General features: G+C 43.1%; 1 protein-coding gene and 1 long non-coding RNA gene across 5 annotated transcripts in view; one reads left to right on the forward strand and one right to left on the reverse strand.

Annotated features, from left to right (window-relative positions):
* The window catches only part of LOC130705723 (uncharacterized), a 93,990-nt gene that overhangs the window by 43,956 nt on the left and 30,417 nt on the right, over nucleotides 1-19,617 (reverse strand). Inside the window, exon 5 of the long non-coding RNA XR_009006101.1 lies at nucleotides 14,666-14,773. This is a non-coding gene — a long non-coding RNA (uncharacterized LOC130705723). The remainder of the gene's footprint in view (nucleotides 1-14,665; nucleotides 14,774-19,617) is intronic.
* CHST4 (carbohydrate sulfotransferase 4) lies at nucleotides 5,310-12,608 on the forward strand. 4 transcript variants are annotated; one of them, XM_057534324.1, is made up of 3 exons: nucleotides 5,310-5,349; nucleotides 5,881-5,951; nucleotides 10,755-12,608. In XM_057534324.1, exon 3 carries the CDS (start codon nucleotides 10,770-10,772, stop codon nucleotides 11,943-11,945), a length of 1,176 nt encoding a protein of 391 aa, XP_057390307.1. In that variant the 5' UTR covers nucleotides 5,310-5,349; nucleotides 5,881-5,951; nucleotides 10,755-10,769; the 3' UTR covers nucleotides 11,946-12,608. The 4 variants fall into 4 exon arrangements, with proteins under 4 accessions (XP_057390307.1, XP_057390306.1, XP_028018666.2 ...); XM_057534323.1 differs by having other exon boundaries at nucleotides 5,333-5,530; nucleotides 5,843-5,951; XM_028162865.2 differs by having other exon boundaries at nucleotides 5,333-5,530.

The following is a 19,617-nucleotide window of genomic DNA, read 5'->3' on the forward strand; positions in this document are numbered from 1 at the left end:
AGATCAATGGAACAAGATACAAAGAGCAGAGATAAACCCACGCACCTATGGTCACCTAATCTATGAAAAGGAGGCAAAGATATACAGTGGAGAAAAGACAGTCAATAAGTGGTGCTGGGAAAACTGGACAGTTACATGTAAAAGAATGAAATTAGAATACTCCCTAACACCATACACAAAAATAAACTCAAAATGGATTCGAGACCTAAATGTCAGACCGGACACTATAAAACTCTTAGAGGAAAACATAGGAAGAACACTCTTTGACATAAATCACAGCAAGATCTTTTTTGATCCACCTCCTAGAGTAATGGAAATAAAAACAAAAATAAACAAATGGGACCTAATGAAACTTCAAAGCTTTTGCACAGCAAAGGAAACCATAAACAAGACGAAAAGACAACCTTCAGAATGGGAGAAAATATTTGCAAACGAATCAACGGACAAAGGATTAATCTCCAAAATATATAAACAGCTCATTCAGCTCAATATTAAAGAAACAAGCAACCCAATCCAAAAATGGGCAGAAAACCTAAATAGACATTTCTCCAAAGAAGACATACAGATGGCCAAGAAGCACATGAAAAGATGCTCAACATCACTAATTATTAGAGAAATGCAAATCAAAACTACAATGAGGTATCACCTCATACCAGTTAGAATGGGCATCATCAGAAAATCTACAAACAACAAATGCTGGAGAGGGTGTGGAGAAAAGGGAACCCTCTTGCACTGTTGGTGGGAATGTAAATTGATACAGCCACCATGGAGAATATGGAGGTTCCTTAAAAAACTAAAAATAGAATTACCATATGATCCAGCAATCCCACTACTGGGCATATACCCAGAGAAAACCGTAATTCAAAAAGACACATACACCCCAATGTTCATTGCAGCACTATTTACAACAGCCAGGTCATGGAAGCAACCTAAATGCCCATCAACAGACGAATGGATAAAGAAGATGTGGTACATATATACAATGGAATATTACTCAGCCATAAAAAGAAACGAAATTGAGTCATTTGTTGAGACGTGGATGGATCTAGAGACTGTCATACAGAGTGAAGTAAGTCAGAAAGAGAAAAACAAATATCGTATATTAATGCATGTATGTGGAACCTAGAAAAATGGTACAGATGAACCCGTTTGCAGGGCAGAAGTTGAGACACAGATGTAGAGAATAAACGTATGGACACCAAGGGGGGATAACCGTGGTGGGGTGGGGATGGTGGTGTGCTGAATTGGGCGATTGGGATTGACATGTATACACTGATGTGTATAAAATTGATGACTGATAAAAAAAAAGAAGAACCTATACTGAATAGCACAGGGAACTCTATTCAATACTCTGTAATGGAAATATGGAAACAGAATCTAAAAAAGAGTGGATATATGTGTATGTAAAACTGACTCACTTTGCTGTACATCAGAAACTAACACAACATTGTAAATCAAGTATACTCCAATTAAAAAATTAATTAAAAAAAAAAGTGGCCCCTGCTTGCCGCAACTAGAGAAAGCCCTCGCACAGAAACGAAGACCCAACACAGTCAAAAATAAATTTAAAAAAAGAAAAACAACTTACAAGGATAAAATGAAATGAAAAAAGCAGATCTCAAAAGAATACATGTGCTATAATTCTACCTAGAAAGAGGTCAAATTGGGGAAAATTCAATTGTACTGCTTAAGGTGATAAACTATATGGAAGAATAAGGAGCTGCTTACCTTGGAAGTGGTCACCTCTGAATGATGAGGGAAGCAGGAGGGCGTGAGAGTGAAGGGATACTGAGGCAGCTTTGGCAATGTTCTCTTTTTTGGGTGTTTTTTTTTGGAATGGTATTCCTTTATATTACTTGTTAAATTGTACCTTTACACCTTAATTTTTTTTTTAATTAATTAATTTATTTATGGCTGTGTTGGGTCTTCGTTTCTGTGCGAGGGCTTTCTCCAGTTGCGGAGAGGGGGGCCACTCTTCATCGCGGTGCGCGGGCCTCTCACTGTCGCGGCCTCTCCCGATGCGGAGCACAGGCTCCAGAGCGCAGGCTCAGTAGTTGTGGCTCACGGGCCCAGCTGCTCCGCGTCATGTGGGATCCTCCCAGACCAGGGCTCGAACCCGTGTCCCCTGCATCGGCAGGCAGACTCTCAACCACTGCGCCACCAGGGAAGCCCTACACCTTAATTTTAATTTCATAATTTAAATGTTTTAAAGACTACGGAAAAATAAATACAAAACTATATTTTCAGTGTGATCCCAATTATATAGATTTCTGCAGGCATGGGAAAAACGATCAATGGTGCTCTTCTCTCGGCAGCAAAATGTAAAGAGATTTGTGTTGTCTTCTTTATACATTTTGTATTTTTCAAATTTTTTATAATTAACAAGTATTACTTTTATAGTAAGAATAAAAGCAGAACTAGCAACTGCCCAGTTTTGCTCTTCAATTTACGTCTCTGCAATGGAGTCACTTCGAGGAAGATAAATTTCTCTTCCACCTGCTAGAGAGCAACAGGAAGGGAGAGAAGGCCACACGACTGAAATCAATAAAAGGCACCACCACAGGTCTGGTTATTTGTGCTTATGATAAGGCCTCAGGGGGCTCAGCTGATGGAAATCAGCAGATATACTGCCTAGATTATCCCAGAACTCACACAACTCTGCCTGTTCTCTCTCTTTCAAGGCCTTGGAAAATAAGCCAACAGATGAGAAAGAAAAAAAGAGGTGTTATTATGATTCTATAATAACTACCACTTTTAAACTCATTATTGTCATAATATTGTGTTAGGGGTGTTATATGCATGAATCCAATCCTAACATTCACAAGAATTCCATTAGGTGAACATATATTTTACATTGATATTTTACACCTTATTTTACAGTGATATTCTAGGGCTCAGAGAGGTGGAATGACTTGCCCAGATGCCTGACTCCAAAATCAGTCACTTTTACACTCCACCACAATTTACCTTTACTCCTGCACATGTTGTAAAGAGTTTCCTCATCTTTTTTTTCCTTCCTCATAGCCAAGATGAGCCGAGTGAAATGTTGGTTCTATTTTCCCCAGGGAGTGACAGTTCATTTAATTCCAACAATAAACTCGCCTCCAGGAAGAAAGGACTTTATAAAGGTCTGTGTGAATTACACAGTGATTATGAAGTTAATAATGTGACAAATCCAGTGGCTGAATCTATGACTACCTGACATAGTCCAAGAATATACAGTGTAAGAGGCTCTTTGCCGCCCACGAAAGAGAAGTCAGTTTGTGCCTGTGCTACACTATAGGCGACTTCTCTTCTGGATCTCCATTCTCTATGAAAGGGAGTAAACATTTATCGAATGGTTTCTGAATTAATCAGTGTCCTGGAAGCTATACAGGCTATATTTCGTGGCTGACTCAAGGCTTGGGAATTCTGGTGTGTTGCTTCATATAATCTGGCCTTTGACCTGAAGACTTCCCTTTAGTGATCTGCATATTTTCACCAGTACAATCATCCCTTCCTCCGTATCTGCAAGGGAATTGGTTCCAGGACCCTCGCTGATACCATGCTCAAGTCCCTTATATAAAATGGTGTAGTATATGCATATAACCTATACACATCCTCCTGTATACTTTAAATCATCTCGAGATTACTTGTAATACAATGTAAATGTTATGTAAATAGTTGTAAATACACTGTAAATGCTATATTAATAATTGCCTGTGCCTGGCAAATTCCAGTTTTGCTATTTGGAGCTTACTGGAAAAAATTTTTTTTCCAAACATTTTCGATCGAGGTTGTTTGAATCCTCGGATGTAGAACCTAGGGATAAGGAGAGCCAACTGTACTTAGTGTCTATGATTAAATAACAGGCCATCATGATCATGACAAGCCTGTAACTTCCTGAAGCATTCTTTATTTAGTTATTTTTGGACATTTTATAATTTCTTTTCTCTTTGGAATATTTTGTAAATGGTAACTAAAACCCATTTTTAACAAACACCTATAAACACACCAGTTTTAAAAATAAGGAAGCAAAAAAATTATTGCCCAAACTCTGAGGTCACTGACATTGCTTTTGGGGAAAGGTATAACAACCACCGAATGCTTGCCACCTCCCAGCCCCTTTCAGAGAAAAATGTCTGTGGTTCCTATGCATTGGGGGGGGTCATGGTTTTTTAAAATAATTTTTATTCAATTTATTTATAAATTGAATTAATGATTTGTAATTAACTAATTAATTTATATTAATTTATTTAATAACTTGGGTGACTGAGTTTTTTAAGTTTAAGTTTTCTTCGTTTTTTGGCTGTGTTGGGTTTTTGTTGCTGCGCGCGCACGGGCTTCCTCTAGTTGTGGCGAGCGGGGGCTACTCTTCGTTGCAGTGCGCGGGCTGCTCATTGCGGTGGCTTCTCTTGTTGCGGAGCACGGGCTCTAGGTGTGTGGGCTCAGCAGTTGTGGCACACAGGCTCAGTAGTTGTGGCTCACGGGCTCTAGAGTGCAGGCTCAGTAGTTGTGGCGCACGGGCTTAGTTGCTCCGTGGCATGTGGGACCTTCCCGGACCAGGGAAGACCGCGTACCACAACGAAGAGTAGCCCCCGCTCACCACAACTAGAGAAAGCCCGCGCGCAGCAACAAAGACCCAACGCAGCCAAAAATAAGTAAATTAAAATAAAAATAAAATTTTAAAATAAAAATTCACCTATTGTTTTACACTCACAACAATCATGTAAAGTAGCTCAGAGTAGTTGTGTGATTTGCCCAAGTACACACAGCTAGTGAGAAGATATAATTTTTCATGATAACTTGTTTCTTTTTTTCTTGAGGGGGAAACTTCTTTTCCCGTACCCCAACTAAACGCCAATACATATGTGTCCTCCCATAAAACGAGTTATTACATCTACGTAGTACCTCTAGTTACTACCTCCTGCAAGAAGGGTGAAGATGTTGAATAAGACACAGAGGCCAAAAAAAATGTTTTCTCCCTAAATCCAGTGGAGTGAGCAGGAAGGTGGAATCCAGAAATCTCTTCCAGGTTTTCTCCTCTTTTTGCAGCAGAGGTAAGAGCAAGGTTTCACATTGTGTCCATTTTGGCTGTCATTGTCCTGCGATTTCCCTATCAACCTCATCTACTTCTGGGGTCCCTTTTCTTTTTCCACTTTGCCCTAAGGTAGTTAACCTATTCCGCTGCCTTCAAGGGATCTACATTCCAGGATCGCCTCCCAGTGGTGGGAGAGAATGCTTCCTCCTTTGCTTTTCCGGGCCCCGCCCATTCAGGCAGAGTCTCCCCACCCCTTGAGTATCTCAGGGCTAAAGCTGCTAATATCAAGTCTCTCTGGGAGCGATGCTTTCTTAACCCTGTCTTGGAAGGTGGGTAATTTTTTGCTAGGGAAAGAAGGCAGTGGAATTTGCTCTGAGTAGGGATGGTTATGCAAGATGCAAGGAGGAGGAGGAAGCTGAGAGGAGAGCTGGTGAGTCAGAGGACAAAAGCTGCACAACTTGGCTAGCAGTGAGCCTTTAGAGCAGTGGGGAAGCCTAAGCCATTAACAAGGTAAGGAGAGAATTTTCTCTACACCTCCAAAGCAGGGCCATTATTCCCAGGTTCTTGGAGCGGAGTATCAGATAACCTGGGGCAACTAAGCTGGGAATTTTCTGGGCAATGGCGGAGGGGAGGTGTTGGTGGGGGGTTGAATCAGAATCACCAGGATAATCTTCCCCGAAAAGCACAAGCTGCCTGCCAGCAGCTCCTCTCTCCCCACCCAGCTCTATCCCTAAAAGAGTAAGAAAGGGCCTAGAATGTGAGTAGGGCTATTCCGATGTACATTTTTGTAGCTAGTCCCCGTGATGTGTTTTACTCATTCAGATGCTGGCTTCAGACCTCAGTCTCTGTACTTCTTGCAGCTTCTCCTCTGCTCAGGTGTTGGGGAGTGGGGACCGGAGGTGCTGCGAGCTACAGATTTCCTCTAGCTCAGGTAAGATTTAGTGTGATAACTGAATTCTCAGACCTGGGACCCAAAAGATCCCGGTCTGATCAGGCAGGGCTATTTCTATCGTTGAGTCAATTAATTAAAGTTCACTTATTCTGAAACACAGAGGTGTGGCTCACCACTGCTCTATATATTTAATCGGACTGTTGTCATTACTGTGGCTAAAAGGGCTTGCAAAGTTGTGGAGCGCTGTTCAGATGTAAAATAAGATTAAATTATGAGACCCGTGAGTCAGCCATGGTAGAAGAGACTTCTATCTTGTCAGGCTGTGGATAAGTCTGGAACTTCTAATTGGAAGTTAAATACTTTTATATGTGCAAAATAAAAAAATATCTTGTCCTGCTTTCCTTACCCAGGTCAATGAGGCCACCTCAAATAGTAAAAAACACGCTACGAATGTTTGTTCATTCAGTCATTCATTCAATAGATGTTTCTTGAGCCCCTGCTAGACGCCAGGCACTGTCGTTACTAGAGACACAGAAATTGCAAAGACCCTTCAGTCTAGTTAGAGCTTGTTATTGTATGGATACCCTTTGCCCAGGTGCTTATCTCACAGGTTTCCAGGTTCTGCAGCTATGTGTGTGGATGCAGGTCTCCCTGATCCAGCTCTCCTCTCTCTCTGTGCAAATGTCTTCTGCCATCTCTAATTTCTGGTTTTGGGGGCATAATCTCACTGGGAAATATAAATTAGAAATTTGTCAGCGGCTGGAATCCAGGGCTCTTAAATTGATGTATGTTTGGTTTTTCCTCAGAATTCATCATTTTGCTTCTAACAGGCTACATGATATGGACTTGGGGGTCATCTATAATTCAGCCCTCTGTAGTCAGGCTGCTGGGTGAGGTCACCCATCCTGGTGCCTCAGAGTCCCTGTGCCTGAAGTAGGTGCTACGTCACTACCACCCTTTGGTGATGTTTTTCAAGGCAGCAGTGGATGAGGGGGAGAGCTGAGGGGGAGAAACGAGAGACAGAAGAGAGAAGCCACTTACTATGAAGACCAGGCTAGCGCACTCAGGATCAGATAACAGGGAGGGCAGGTTCAAGCGTGCCGTCAAACAGCCATAACGGAACACTCAGGAAGGTGGGCTAGGGACTCTGAGATGGAAGTCACGTCACAGGCTGCTCACAAATGCTTCCTGACCCCAAGGACTACAGAGGAAGTTAATATAGGACAGCTGAGGAGAGGTGATGGTTAGAATAGAGGAAACTGCCATGAAAAACCTTGAGTTTCCTTCTCTTCCTGGAGCCATCTCTACCACTGATTCCAGTGACTGCAGAGATAAGCTTTCCCTGAGACACACCCTAAAGTGTCCCCTGACTGTTCTCATCAGCCCCGTCATGGGTTGCTTAGATCCAGGTTGTGTCTAGATGCCAGCGACAAGAGATGGGACTCACTTTACAAAAGCATACTTTCCTTCTGGCCAGGGAAATTGCTCGTGGAAAGAAAAAGCAGAGAAAGAAGTCGGAGGGTTTCCTTGGGAATTCCTGAGAACCGTGGTCAATTAAAGCCTGAGGACAACTGGGGATGAGTTCAAAGGCCAGACTCCAGCTCTGGGAGAGAATGGGCATGAGGCCAGGAGCTATTGGCAGGCAAAGAGGGCTCAGAGCATGCTAGCCTTCTCAACCACTGAGCTGGCCCAGGGCCAGATAGGGGGAGGGAGGACGTACTTTTGAAAGGTCTACGTTGCTAGTCCCTAGGAAATGTTAGCTTTTTCCTGAGCCGATTATAGGCCCTGCATATAAAATTCTATCCTTATAATTGTACACAGGTAAAGTTCTTTCCTCTCTCTTTTGCTCCATTATTTCCTATCTTTGTTCCAAACTTTTCCTCATACTCATACTGCCTTTGGGAGAAGATCTCTTGCTAGTCATTTCCTCAATACTCGGGGGGCTGGGGGATGGGTATTCTTGAGCCTTTGTCAAAAATGGCTTAGTTTCTAATCATTTCCTCTTGGGCTCAAGTTTAAAAGAAAAGGAATATATCTTAGCTGGCCCCATTCTAACCTTCAGGGCCAAGACAAGGATTACCATTCATCGACATTTTCCTGGCATATAGCAAAGTGGGGTTTTTTTTGGCACCTAGGAGAGATGATCCTCACTGGATCTTTTGGCACATGTGGAGGAAATGCATTGTTGTAATGAATGAAAGAGAGGGGTTTCTGGGCCATTGTCACTCAAGGTTTGGTTGAGGTCATTACACACTTCCTAGAAGGTTCAGGGGACTTCCAAGGGAAGCCCATAGGCTGGCAAAGCATGCTCTACCTCTTCAGGAAGCAAGCTATAAACTCCAAGAGTCACATCTGTGACTGCCCAATTCCTCCTCTAAAATTTACTCTCTAGAATCTCTGGACTTCTAGACACACAGAATGGTTTATGACCAGTATGAAGGCTGTCTGGACAACAGATACCAAAGGTACACACACCCATACTCTTTGATTCAGCAATCCCACTTCTGGGGAGTAAGCTTACATACTTATATAATGATGTATGAACATAAAGGTCATTATTGACATTTTTGAAATGGCAAAAGACTGGAAACAACCCAAAAGCTCATCAGTGTGGACACTGGTTAAATAAATTGTGGTACATCTATACAATAAAATTCTACACAGTGGTAAAAAGGAATGAGGAAACGCTTTATGTACTCCCATGGAAAGCTCTCCAAGGCATATTGTTAAGTTAACAAAGCAAGTTGCAGCACAGTGTGATAACGTGCAACTTCTTGTGTTATAAAAAGGGGAAAAATTAAGAATACATATACATTTGAATTTTCTTGTGTACCCATAAAGCAACTGAAAGGACACATTAAAAAATGAACCCAGTTGCTATTTGGGGGCAAGTTGGGAAATGGGCAGATGGAGGACAGGTGTTGGAAGTATATATTTCACTGTATAGTGATGATAAAACACCAGCTCGTAGATAAATACTAGCTGTCAGTAAATAGAGAAGAGATTATTGATTCAGGAGCTGGTAAAATTCTTAGGTGTTCTTTCCCCTAGAAAAATTCTATGACTCTTTCAAAAAGTATGTCATTACGCCTGTTTACAAATAGCTCTAGAAATTTTCTAATTTATGACTATAGGTCTCCTCCAGAGACATAACTGTTGTCATAGGATTTCCCCTCACCTAATATTCAATATGTTAAAGACCTGGAGTGTGACAGGCTAGGCTACAGGCTGGCAAGCACTGTCCTTATTCCCTTCCTGCATGTGGAATCTTAGGAAGCCTTCTTTTAAATTCTGAGTCTGATTTAATGTCCATGATAATGATACTCTTAAAAGCAACATGAACCATGTGACTATTAGCTATTCAAAACTTTAAAAAAAAACTGGTGATGAGACCTATCAACAGGAAAATAGCATATCTTAAACCCAGCTGCAATTACTGTCTAGAAACATATTTTCTCTTCTTTATTAAAGCTTGAAGGAAGAATTTCTTGAGTATAGAGTGATATGCAAATTAGCACCTTGCTACTGTTAACATTTTACACTATGTGAAGTATCTATTATATCTCTCAATAGTTATTTATGCCAGGAAGTCACCCAAAATGATCCAGAGTCATCTCAACCCATAAAGAGAGTTAAGAGCTCCCCTTGAGTAATATTCTAGCATGGCACTGGGAACAGTGGTCTTTTCACACAAAGCCCTGGTGTGAAGGGAGTAAGTTCAGCATTGCCACCAGTCTGTTTGAGCCTTAGTGTAAATTACAAAGTGAAATTCCTTTCTCTAGATATTTAATATCTAAGAACTGGAAAACCATCCTAATGTACTTATCCTACTGAACCAAGATACTTAACTGTCACCTACCAGACATTTTGTTAAATAATAAATATCTTAAATTCTTGATGAAGTGGCATTCCCTAGGGTTGGGCAGTACACAACATGCCCAACTGTACTGAGCAACCCTGAGTAAGTTGTGTCAAGTGGTCTAACATTACCCCAAGCAGCAGCACAGTGGCTAACAGGCCACAGCATCACTATTGCAGCTCTTAGGCTGGCTTGCCACAGTTTCATACAGTTGGCTGCTAAGGCAACAACGATTCAACCCAAATAGATTGAGATAGTTTATTACATACACAGACATGAGGACAGCATTGGGTCAGCTCCTCATGTCCCTAGTCCCACAGGATGAGACCAAATCAGAGGGGATCAGATGATAGGTGCCACGGGCACTTTGCCACTGAGGAGACAACTCCAAACCAAAGCCAAGCAGTTTTATAGTCTGCAGCCATATCCTTCAGGGTATTGAAAGTCCTGTGCTTAACTGAGATGAAGGAGGGTAGTGAGAAATGGCCTTGGCACTATCCCTCAAGATGGGGGTGGGTGGGCGGGCCTCAAGGCAGTTCCTCACAAGTCAGCTTATCTCCCGTAGTTTCTGAAGGAATCATGGGGCATTCAACCAAAACTTGGGTCAGACTGTGGTTAAGCTTTGCCTACATGGCCTGTGTGAAGACATCTGTGTCACCAGGGTGAACCTGTTTCCCTATATTCATGAAATATGGCTGAGTTCACACATTTCTGTAGCTCCATGGACAAGGAGGACCAGGAGGGAGGAAGTAAAGAGCCTAAAAAGAAAGGGCTTACAAAGAAACAGAGCTTATGGACACACTAACTGCAAGGGACAGGAATTAATCTGGAGAAGGATTTGTGCAATGCATTGCAAGAAGGCTCCAGCATTCTACATTGCCCCTTGGTGCGGGTCAGGGAGAAAGTAGCTTTGGCTAGAAAGGGGATGGAAGTCAGATACCAAAACATTAGCCTAACATAGCCCCTCTGCTTGTTCCTTGAAGGTCTTCTACTTCAGCATGATACTGCCCCAAAAAATGAAGCTACTACTGTTCCTGGCTTCCCAGATGGCTGTCTTTGTTCTATTCATCCTTCTGTACTCCCACAACTTCAACTCCCTGCAGATGAAGGAAGAACCCAAGCCCACGTACATGCACATGCTCATCCTGTCTTCGTGGCGCTCTGGCTCTTCTTTCGTAGGGCAGCTTTTTGGACAGCACCCAGATGTCTTCTACCTGAAGGAGCCTGCCTGGCACGTCTGGATGACCTTCACCCAAAGTACTGCCCAGAGGTTGCACACGGCAGTGCGGGATCTCATACGGGCCGTCTTTCTGTGTGACATGAGCGTCTTTGATGCCTACATGAAACCTGGCCCCCGAAAACAGTCCAGCCTCTTCCAGTGGGAAGGCAGCCGGGCCCTGTGTTCTCCACCTGCCTGCAACATCTTCCCACGAGATCAGATCATACCCCAGGCTCACTGTAAGCTTCTGTGCAATCAAGAGCCCTTTGAGGTGGTGGAGAAGGCCTGCCGCACTTACAGCCACGTGGTGCTCAAGGAGGTACGTTTCTTCAACCTGCAGGTGCTCTACCCGCTGCTGAGAGACCCTTCCCTCAATCTGCACATTGTGCATCTGGTCCGGGACCCCCGGGCGGTGTTCCGTTCCCGAGAACACACCACGAGGGAACTCATGATTGACAGCCAAATTGTGATGCGGCAGCATCTGCAGAAACTCAAAAAGGAGGATCAACCCTACTATGCAATGCAAGTCATCTGCCAAAGCCAGCTGGAGATCTACAAGGCTGTGCAGTCCTTGCCCAAAGCCCTGAGGCAGCGCTACTTGCTCGTGCGCTATGAGGACTTGGTCCGGAACCCCCTAGCCCAGACTGCCCGAATGTATAAATATGCAGGGTTGAAATTCTTGCCCCAGCTCCAGACCTGGGTGCACAACATCACTCGAGGCAAGGGCATGGGTAAGCATGCCTTCTACACAAATGCCAGGAATGCCCTCAATGTCTCTCAGGCCTGGCGCTGGTCCTTGCCTTATGAAAAGGTTTCTCGGCTTCAGAAAGTCTGCAGGAATACCATGAATTTGCTGGGCTACCACCTTGTCACATCTGAGCAAGAGCAGAAAAACCTGTCGCTGAATCTTCTGTCTACCTGGAGCCCCTATGAGCAAGTCTACCAAGAGGGTTGAGGAGGCTCTGTCTCCACCTGGCACCAGCTTCAGCCACGTTAACTGATGGCAGCTTCTGAGCCTTGACCGTGTGTGTCAGTGTATGCGTGAGTATGGGTTGTGCCCAAACATGTTCAAGTCAAGAAATCTTTGCGTCTCTGCTCATATCTAGAGAAGAGACTTAGGAACCTTATGTGAGGGGCACACTCCACCAACAAAACAGAAGTAATGTCTTTATTCTCTTCTTGGCCTTCTTACCTATGTATATCTCAGAGACTTTGTGGCCTGGGTCCTATGTGACACCATGCAGTATCACTGGAGTAAATCCATAAACTCTTCTGTCCACATCTTGCCCAGTGGGAAAGGAGAGAGACAGGAAAAACCAGGGAAATGTGTCTCCCACCAAACAGCCCACCAGCACATTCACCAGGGATGTGAACTCTGAGCCCTCAGAGCTCCCAGTGGATTCAAAAAGAGAATGGGCAACAGGGCTGGACGCTTACCTGTGAGCCTGGCCATCACAGCTATCGATCACCACAAATATGGAACAAAATCTCTGCACAACAGAGGAAGCTTTTAAGTTCACGGGATGGCTGGGCCCAATTTGGACATCAGTTCCCCTCAGTGTTTTCCTATTTTAACCTGTTAAGCTGCCATCTGTTAACACTAAAATTCCAAAATAAGATTCTGTTTGGAGTGTACCTTTTTATGCTTTCTAATTACTTAGTAGTAAATGCTCATTCTTATGGGATCCTAACTAAAAGCCTAAACATCTTTACAGATTCTTTTGACTGGAATATTTTAATTTTTAAAAAGTTTTTATTGAAATATAGTTGATTCACAATGTTGTGTTGGTTTCAGGTGTATTGCAAAGTGATTCAGTTATACATATATATATATATATATATATTCTCATCTTTATAGATTTTAAAAAAATACTTGTTATTATCTATCACCCACACAAAGCAAAAACTGTTAAGACAGTGTTTGGTTCAGATGATGGACTAAGTCTAAACTGATCAATACTTATCGATACACTGCCCTCTTAAGAATTTGTAGAAAGTAGACAGCTAGCAGCTAAGCCCTTTCTTGTGTGCGGCGTAAGCTATAATAATACCAGGTGTATCACTCTAGGTTCTGGAGTTCTTTTCATCTCATACCTCAGCCAGAGGACCTCGGTTATAATATGATTGGTGCTCTTCAGCTCTTCCTGGTCACCGCCCCTAACAAGAAAAGTTGTTTCCCCCAATCTTTGCAGGATTCCCCAGATCTAGTTTGTGTATCAGAATCACCTGTTAAAGATGTGTTTTGCCATGCCCTACCTCAGATCTGCTGGAAACGGAATCTCCCAGGAGAGGCTGGGATTCTGCATGTTTATCACTTGACTCTGTGTAACTCTTCCACAGCCAGCCTGACAATGGTACACCCTGCCCTGGGCAGCAGCACTCTTTGTCTTCTTGCTCCAAGGCAGGTGACTTTTCAGCACATGCCAAGTATCTAAGCACTTACTCCTGACACAGGTGCTGTCCTCAGGTTGGAAGGAATAGGAAGGTCTATGTATGTCTGGAACTCCGTGAACCTCTGGGTCCTGACCTTCCAAACATTTCGCTTTATTCAATTCTGAGAGATACCATTATTTCATCTTTCCTTTTGTTCCCACGTCCACTTTTGACATGGTCCTCACTTCACAAAGCTCCCTTGATGTCAGATGGGAATTCTCCCACTCCATTCCGCCGAGTAGCTCTTGGGCTGCACCACCACCTGAGATGCTTGAGTAGGCACCTTTGCCAGCTGGGTCTTTGATGTTAATTTATATGGGCTTTAAAGGAGTGAATTTATTCTAATACCTAAACCCAAGCCACTCTAGACCCTCCTCGAGAGCCTAGAATCTCCCAGGCAAATGCTTCTTGCCTCTCCAAACCTTCCAAAACTATGAAAATTTCCCCAACGTTGACAATAAGGCCAGGGCAGTAGGTGAGGGTGCAAACAGAGTGAAGAGGGCCAGTGAGGGGGAGAGACAGTGATAGACTCGACCATCTCTGATTTCCCCTCTGAAATTTCAGCCTCTACCTGAATTGTCTTAAAGTTAGCAACTTCCTTAGGCACCATCTCTGTGGGATGCTGGAGTACAGAGCTGCTTGCTTTTCCATCTCCAAAAGAGCCACCCATCCCAAGACAAGGGAAGAGACTAGCCACATGGAAATCTCAGGATCTTATTTAAGATCTACTTTAAAACAGCTTTAAATTTCCTATATTCCAAGTCCTAAATCAGATGAGGTCCAGACAGCTAGTAGCCATCCTCTTGGAAGACAGCCTATACACTACCTTATATAGGAGCCACTGGTAGCTGTTTAGATTTAAATAAGTTAAAATTAAAATAAAATTCAGTTCTTCAGTTGCACTAGCCATCTTTCAAGTACTCAGTAGCAACGTGTGGCTAGTGGCTACTGTACTAGACAGCACAGATATAAATCATTTCCACCACTGCAAAAGTTCTATCGGACAGCTCTGGTCTAAATTAATTTCTATTTGTTTGTAGCATCTTATCCTTTACCTCAAATTGCACCCTGCCCAAAAAAGTTTAGAGAATATATAACAGTACTATAATGGCACTTTTATATAACATAAGACTGTGCAGTATAAAGTCATGCTATATAACCTCTAAAACTCTGACCTAGTCGCGCTTCCTCAGGCAGCAGCCATGGTGAGACAAGAGGATCCCCGTGCAGCGGGAGACTTACCAGGACTGGGCGAGCCGGGAGTACACTGACGTCATCACCAGCAGCATCAAGAAAATCGCAGCCTTTCTCAACTCGTTTGATGTGTCTTGTCGTTCAAGACGCGCAACACTAAACGAGAAATTGACAGCTCTTGAACAGAGAGCTGAATGAAGCAAGGGTGACAAACGGTGAGACCCTCACCTACCACTGTGCCATGCTGCTGCTGGGAAGCTGCCTTTACAGAGCGAAAAGGCCTCGTGGGAAAGGCCCCAGCAGTCTTCAGCTCCTTCCTCTCTCCTTAAAGAACAACAGGGCTTATTCTTGTTTTTCTTTTTTTCAAAAATGTGGCCTTTGGGCTCTGCCATGTACACCCAGCAGTGTGATGTGGTGTGTGGGGAGGAGCCCAGGGGAAACTCTCAGAAACAACATTAGGCACTTTACCTCTTCAGCAACACTTTGTACAACTACTTGTCAACACATGTGAGGCGCTAAGAGCCAAGAGCCTGGGACTCTGTCTGGGTCCTCCCCACCTCTCTCTCTCTCTCTCTCTCTCTCTCTCTCTCTCTCTCTCAGCCTTTTGTTACAGCTCTCATGGCCTCTGCTTTGCTTCTATAAATAGTCTGTCTCCTCCCCAACTTTGGCCAGGGGTGGGAAGCAGTCCTGGCTGAGGAGCCCCGGTAAAGTGGCTGCCAGAGAATGTTGTTGCTAACCCACCAGTTTCTTGTCCTTTTGGGAGGGTCAAGGCCAGGCCTCCACTTGGCTTGAAAAGAGACATTTTCAGAGTTCTCTTCCTGTCACTTGGGGTGTCTTAACCTTTCATATTTCCCTAATAAACTCCTCAACTTTAAAATAAATAAATAAATAAATAAAACTCTGACCCAGTGCTGAGCGAGATTCAGAGAGCAATGGAACATCTCCTATTGAAGTGTTCAGGTGGTTGGCACCAGAGTTCAAGGATGCGAGTGGCAGTACATTCAGTTATGAGACATGGGGAATTCGGGGAGCTGAGGACTCATGATGAGTATAGAGGACTGTGTCCTGCAAAACAGCCTTTCCACTTTGGAGACATCTGTTCCAGCCCCCAACCCCCAACCCCCAAACTAGGAAGGCATTTGTTTGCCTCCCAAGCCTATTGAGCTGCATGGGATCTAAGGATGAGTTTGAACATAGATGAGGGATGAATTTGATCTAAATTTCTCAGGGCTAGTAATTAGGTTTGGGGAATGAGCTCTTTCATGTCTAGAGAAAACATAATGGCCTGAAATGCCTAATTGGGGGCTTCCCCAATGCAGGGGACATGGGTTTGAGCCCTGGTCCGGGAAGATCCCACATGCCGCAGAGCAACTAAGCCCGTGCGCCACAACTACTGAGACTGTGCTCGAGAGCCCACGAGCCACCACTACTGAGCCTGTGTGCCACAACTACTGAAGCCCACGCGCCTAGAGCCTGTGCTCTGCAACAAGAGAAGCCACCATGATGAGAAGCCTGCGCACCACAACGAAGAGTAGCCCCTGTTTGCCACAACTAGAGAAAGCCCGTGCACAGCAACGAAGACCCAACACAGCCAAAAATAAATAAATTAAAATAAATTAAAAAAGAACGTGGGCTCTAGAACTGGGTTGCCTGGGTGACTTTGCTATCACCAGTTGGGTGACCTCAGCAAGTCCCTTAACATCTCATGTCTCAGTTCCCTTACCTGTAGGGTGGGTACAATAATAGTAGTACCAACTCCTTGGAGTTGCCAGGAGAACTAATGAGTTAATATACGGAACATGCTTAGAAAGCATCTGCTGCTCGCTATTGTTAGCTGTGAATATCTTGGTAACAACACTGGTCTCGGCTCTCAAGGACTGTCTTCCATAATTTCTGGTAACATCCTTATTAAGGTGGTGTTTAATAGCAGATCACAAACCCTTTATGGCATTTCTGCTCATAATGAGACCATTAGGAGACTGATAATTTTCTGATATTCTGGTTTCTCAATATCTGTAGTTCTCAACCAGAGGTGACTTTGCCCTGCAGTGGACATTTGGCAACGCCTAGAGACATTCTTGGTTGTCACGCTTTGGGAGGGGTTTGTCTCTGGAATCTACTGGGGAGGGGCCTGGAGTGCTGCCAAACCTACAATGTACAGGAAAGCCCTCCCTTAACTAATATATGATTAATATATGAAGGACAAAGAGCTAATGATTCAAATAAATTTCTCTTCCATCTTCATTCAATTACATTCAATCTCACTCAAATGAGGTTGAAAGAGTCTTGACTGGGGAGATGTCATAACCTGGGCTCTTTTGATACCCACTCAAGTCATCTCAAAGGGAGAAGTGGAGGAGACACTATAACAATACAGAACAGCACCACAGAAGCCTGATGAGAGGAAGTGAGTGCGGCCAGGCTTCCCGGTCACTCACTGGCCAATCTATGCCTTAACCGGTCTTTGCTTGCGCCCACCCTAATTCAGTTAGCTGTAGCTTGAAGAGAAGAGTTTAAAGGGGCAAAACATGGTCATTTAGGGCCTTGGGGAAGACGGGCAGACAAATGAAGCCATGAGCAGACACTGTGCCAGACAAATGAGTTGTCTAACATGTCTGAGAACAGAAGAATCATTGACAAACATCAACAAGTTCCATGGGCACCACAGAGTTTACATCACAGTTCCTCAACCTTTTTTTTATTATCACCCCCTCACCCTCAACAAGCCTTTTTAGACATTTTTTCCCGAATTGCACCTCTGCCATGAAATGTTAATACCGCAAATACACTGCATGTCTGTTTTTGTATGGTGGCCCTTTGGAGGGTCACAAACCACCATAATATCTACTCTTTTTTTTTGGTCTCCCCAAAACTGCTTTTCACCCCCTTGGTAATTTTCACCTCCATTGGGAATGCATGCTTTAGACTACTGTCCCCAGTATTTTTTAAACTCCTTTCCCACCCAGCTCCTATCTTTTTTTCCTCAACATGTCTTTTCATTTGTCATCTCCCCAAATTATGTTCCTTGCTCTCACCAATGATAGCTGTACCTTGCTCATCAATAATTGAATGTGATTATGTAAAATAACACATATAAGTGTAATCTGTAAACTGTAAAGACCATGAAAACGCTGGTTATTATTAGTAGTAAAATAATAATACAAGTAACTCTTGACTGCTGTCCTCCCTGCCAGCCCTAATCCTAACCATATGGCATGGTCCAGCTTTCCTTGCCAATTTTCACATTGGCTTCTTATGATTCTGGATGAACAATAAGGAAGCTAGTTTATGGTTTGTTTGTTTTTTAAGTTTATGACAAGAGTTGATAACAAATGGAATAGGAACATAAAATAGGTTCATAAAGAATGAGGTAAGTTTCAGAAAAAGTTAGCCATTTCTCTACCCTAAATCAATGTGGACTTAAATGGCTAACTGCAGATAATTTAAACATGTTGAATGAAAAGAAATAAAGGCTCCTATTATTTTATGTAGTCGTAAGGTGAATGATTATCTGATCCATCATAAACCAAACTATGAGACCTTAGCAGATGCAACACACACACACACACACACACACACACACACACACACACACACACACAGGCCATTCTAGATGCAAATAAGCTTAAAAAAGTTGACTACACTAAATTTAACTGGGTTTTCAAATGTGAGACCCTCAGAACTTCAAATATGTTTATGTGCATATTAAGAAGGGATTAGAGTATATAGCAGTTCTCCCAAACTTCTTTGACCAAGGACGTTTTCATCCTGTTAACATCTGTCAGTAGAATGTTTTGAGAAAGAGCAGTTGGAGAAATGCTGAATTGTCTTCAGCACTCATAACCCTGGACGTTCCCAACACTCTGGCTTCTCCTTGCCTTCTCCCAAGCCCAAGCAGGCAAATTCTGAATGGAGAAAATCACATGAGGGCAGCTTAGTTCACAGGCAGTTATAATCACCTCCATCAATTTATGATCACTTCAACACTCACCTGCAACCCTTTCCCCCTCTCCATAAGAACTTTCAGGTTTAGAAAGCCTTTCAAGATCTGTCCCTTGCATCCTTCTCTAAGAACTCCCTCTTAGACTCTACTTCCCCCATCTCAAATGTGAAGTTCTACCAATGTACCACACCTGGATCTTAGATCATGCTGCTTCTCCCACCTGGAATACGCTGTTCCGTCCCACCTTCAACTTCTCTGGCTCATTTTTTTGATCCCTCAGTTCTCAACTAAAACATATCCTCTGGAAGTTTTTTCTGGCTTGATCCTTAAGCCTCTGTTGAATGCCACTTTTACATGCTTTCTATTATAGCATTTATCACATTGTAATAAAACTGCCCAATTTATGTGTTCTTTGAGCTCTTTGAGGGCAGAGTCTATCTTATTCACTGTGCTATAACCAATGCCTAGCACAGTTCCTAGCATCTAGTAGGCACACAATAAATATTTGTTTAATAAATGAAAGCTTGATCTTAGCCTCATTTTATGTAAAGGGATCAGTCTTTATGTAATACTTTTTAAAAGGCCAATCACAGAAACACAGTGACATATTTAAAGATTCAGATAAGAAATAACCAACATTTAAGAGTTTCCTGTCTGAGTGAAATAAGGGAAGTTGAATCTTAAAGCCAACAGCTCTGAAGTGCTGGTCAAGTGGGGTGGCAGGTCAAGTGGGGTGGAAAAAGCAGAGATTCAAAAATTAAGTTGAACTGTATTTCTAATAGTGATACATATTATCATAGCAAGAGAAGCTGCAAATTATGCTGGTTGTCTAAAGAGCTGCATGTGTTCACAGGGTGTATGAACCAACCAACTGCTATCTGGAAGCAGCTGGCAAATACTTGCTTAGTGATTGCCCTCCAACTGTTTTTTAGGCAAATCTCCAAGCAGAAAGTTTATGACTTGTTTTTTTATTGCCTCTCCACCCTCATAATGGCAACATTTTGTTTAAGGAATGTCTTGGGGGAATAGAGTCACCTTTGATTCTTTCTTTTCTTTC

Source organism: Balaenoptera acutorostrata, chromosome 19, assembly GCF_949987535.1.
Source record: "Balaenoptera acutorostrata chromosome 19, mBalAcu1.1, whole genome shotgun sequence".
Classification (NCBI taxonomy): domain Eukaryota; kingdom Metazoa; phylum Chordata; class Mammalia; order Artiodactyla; family Balaenopteridae; genus Balaenoptera; species Balaenoptera acutorostrata.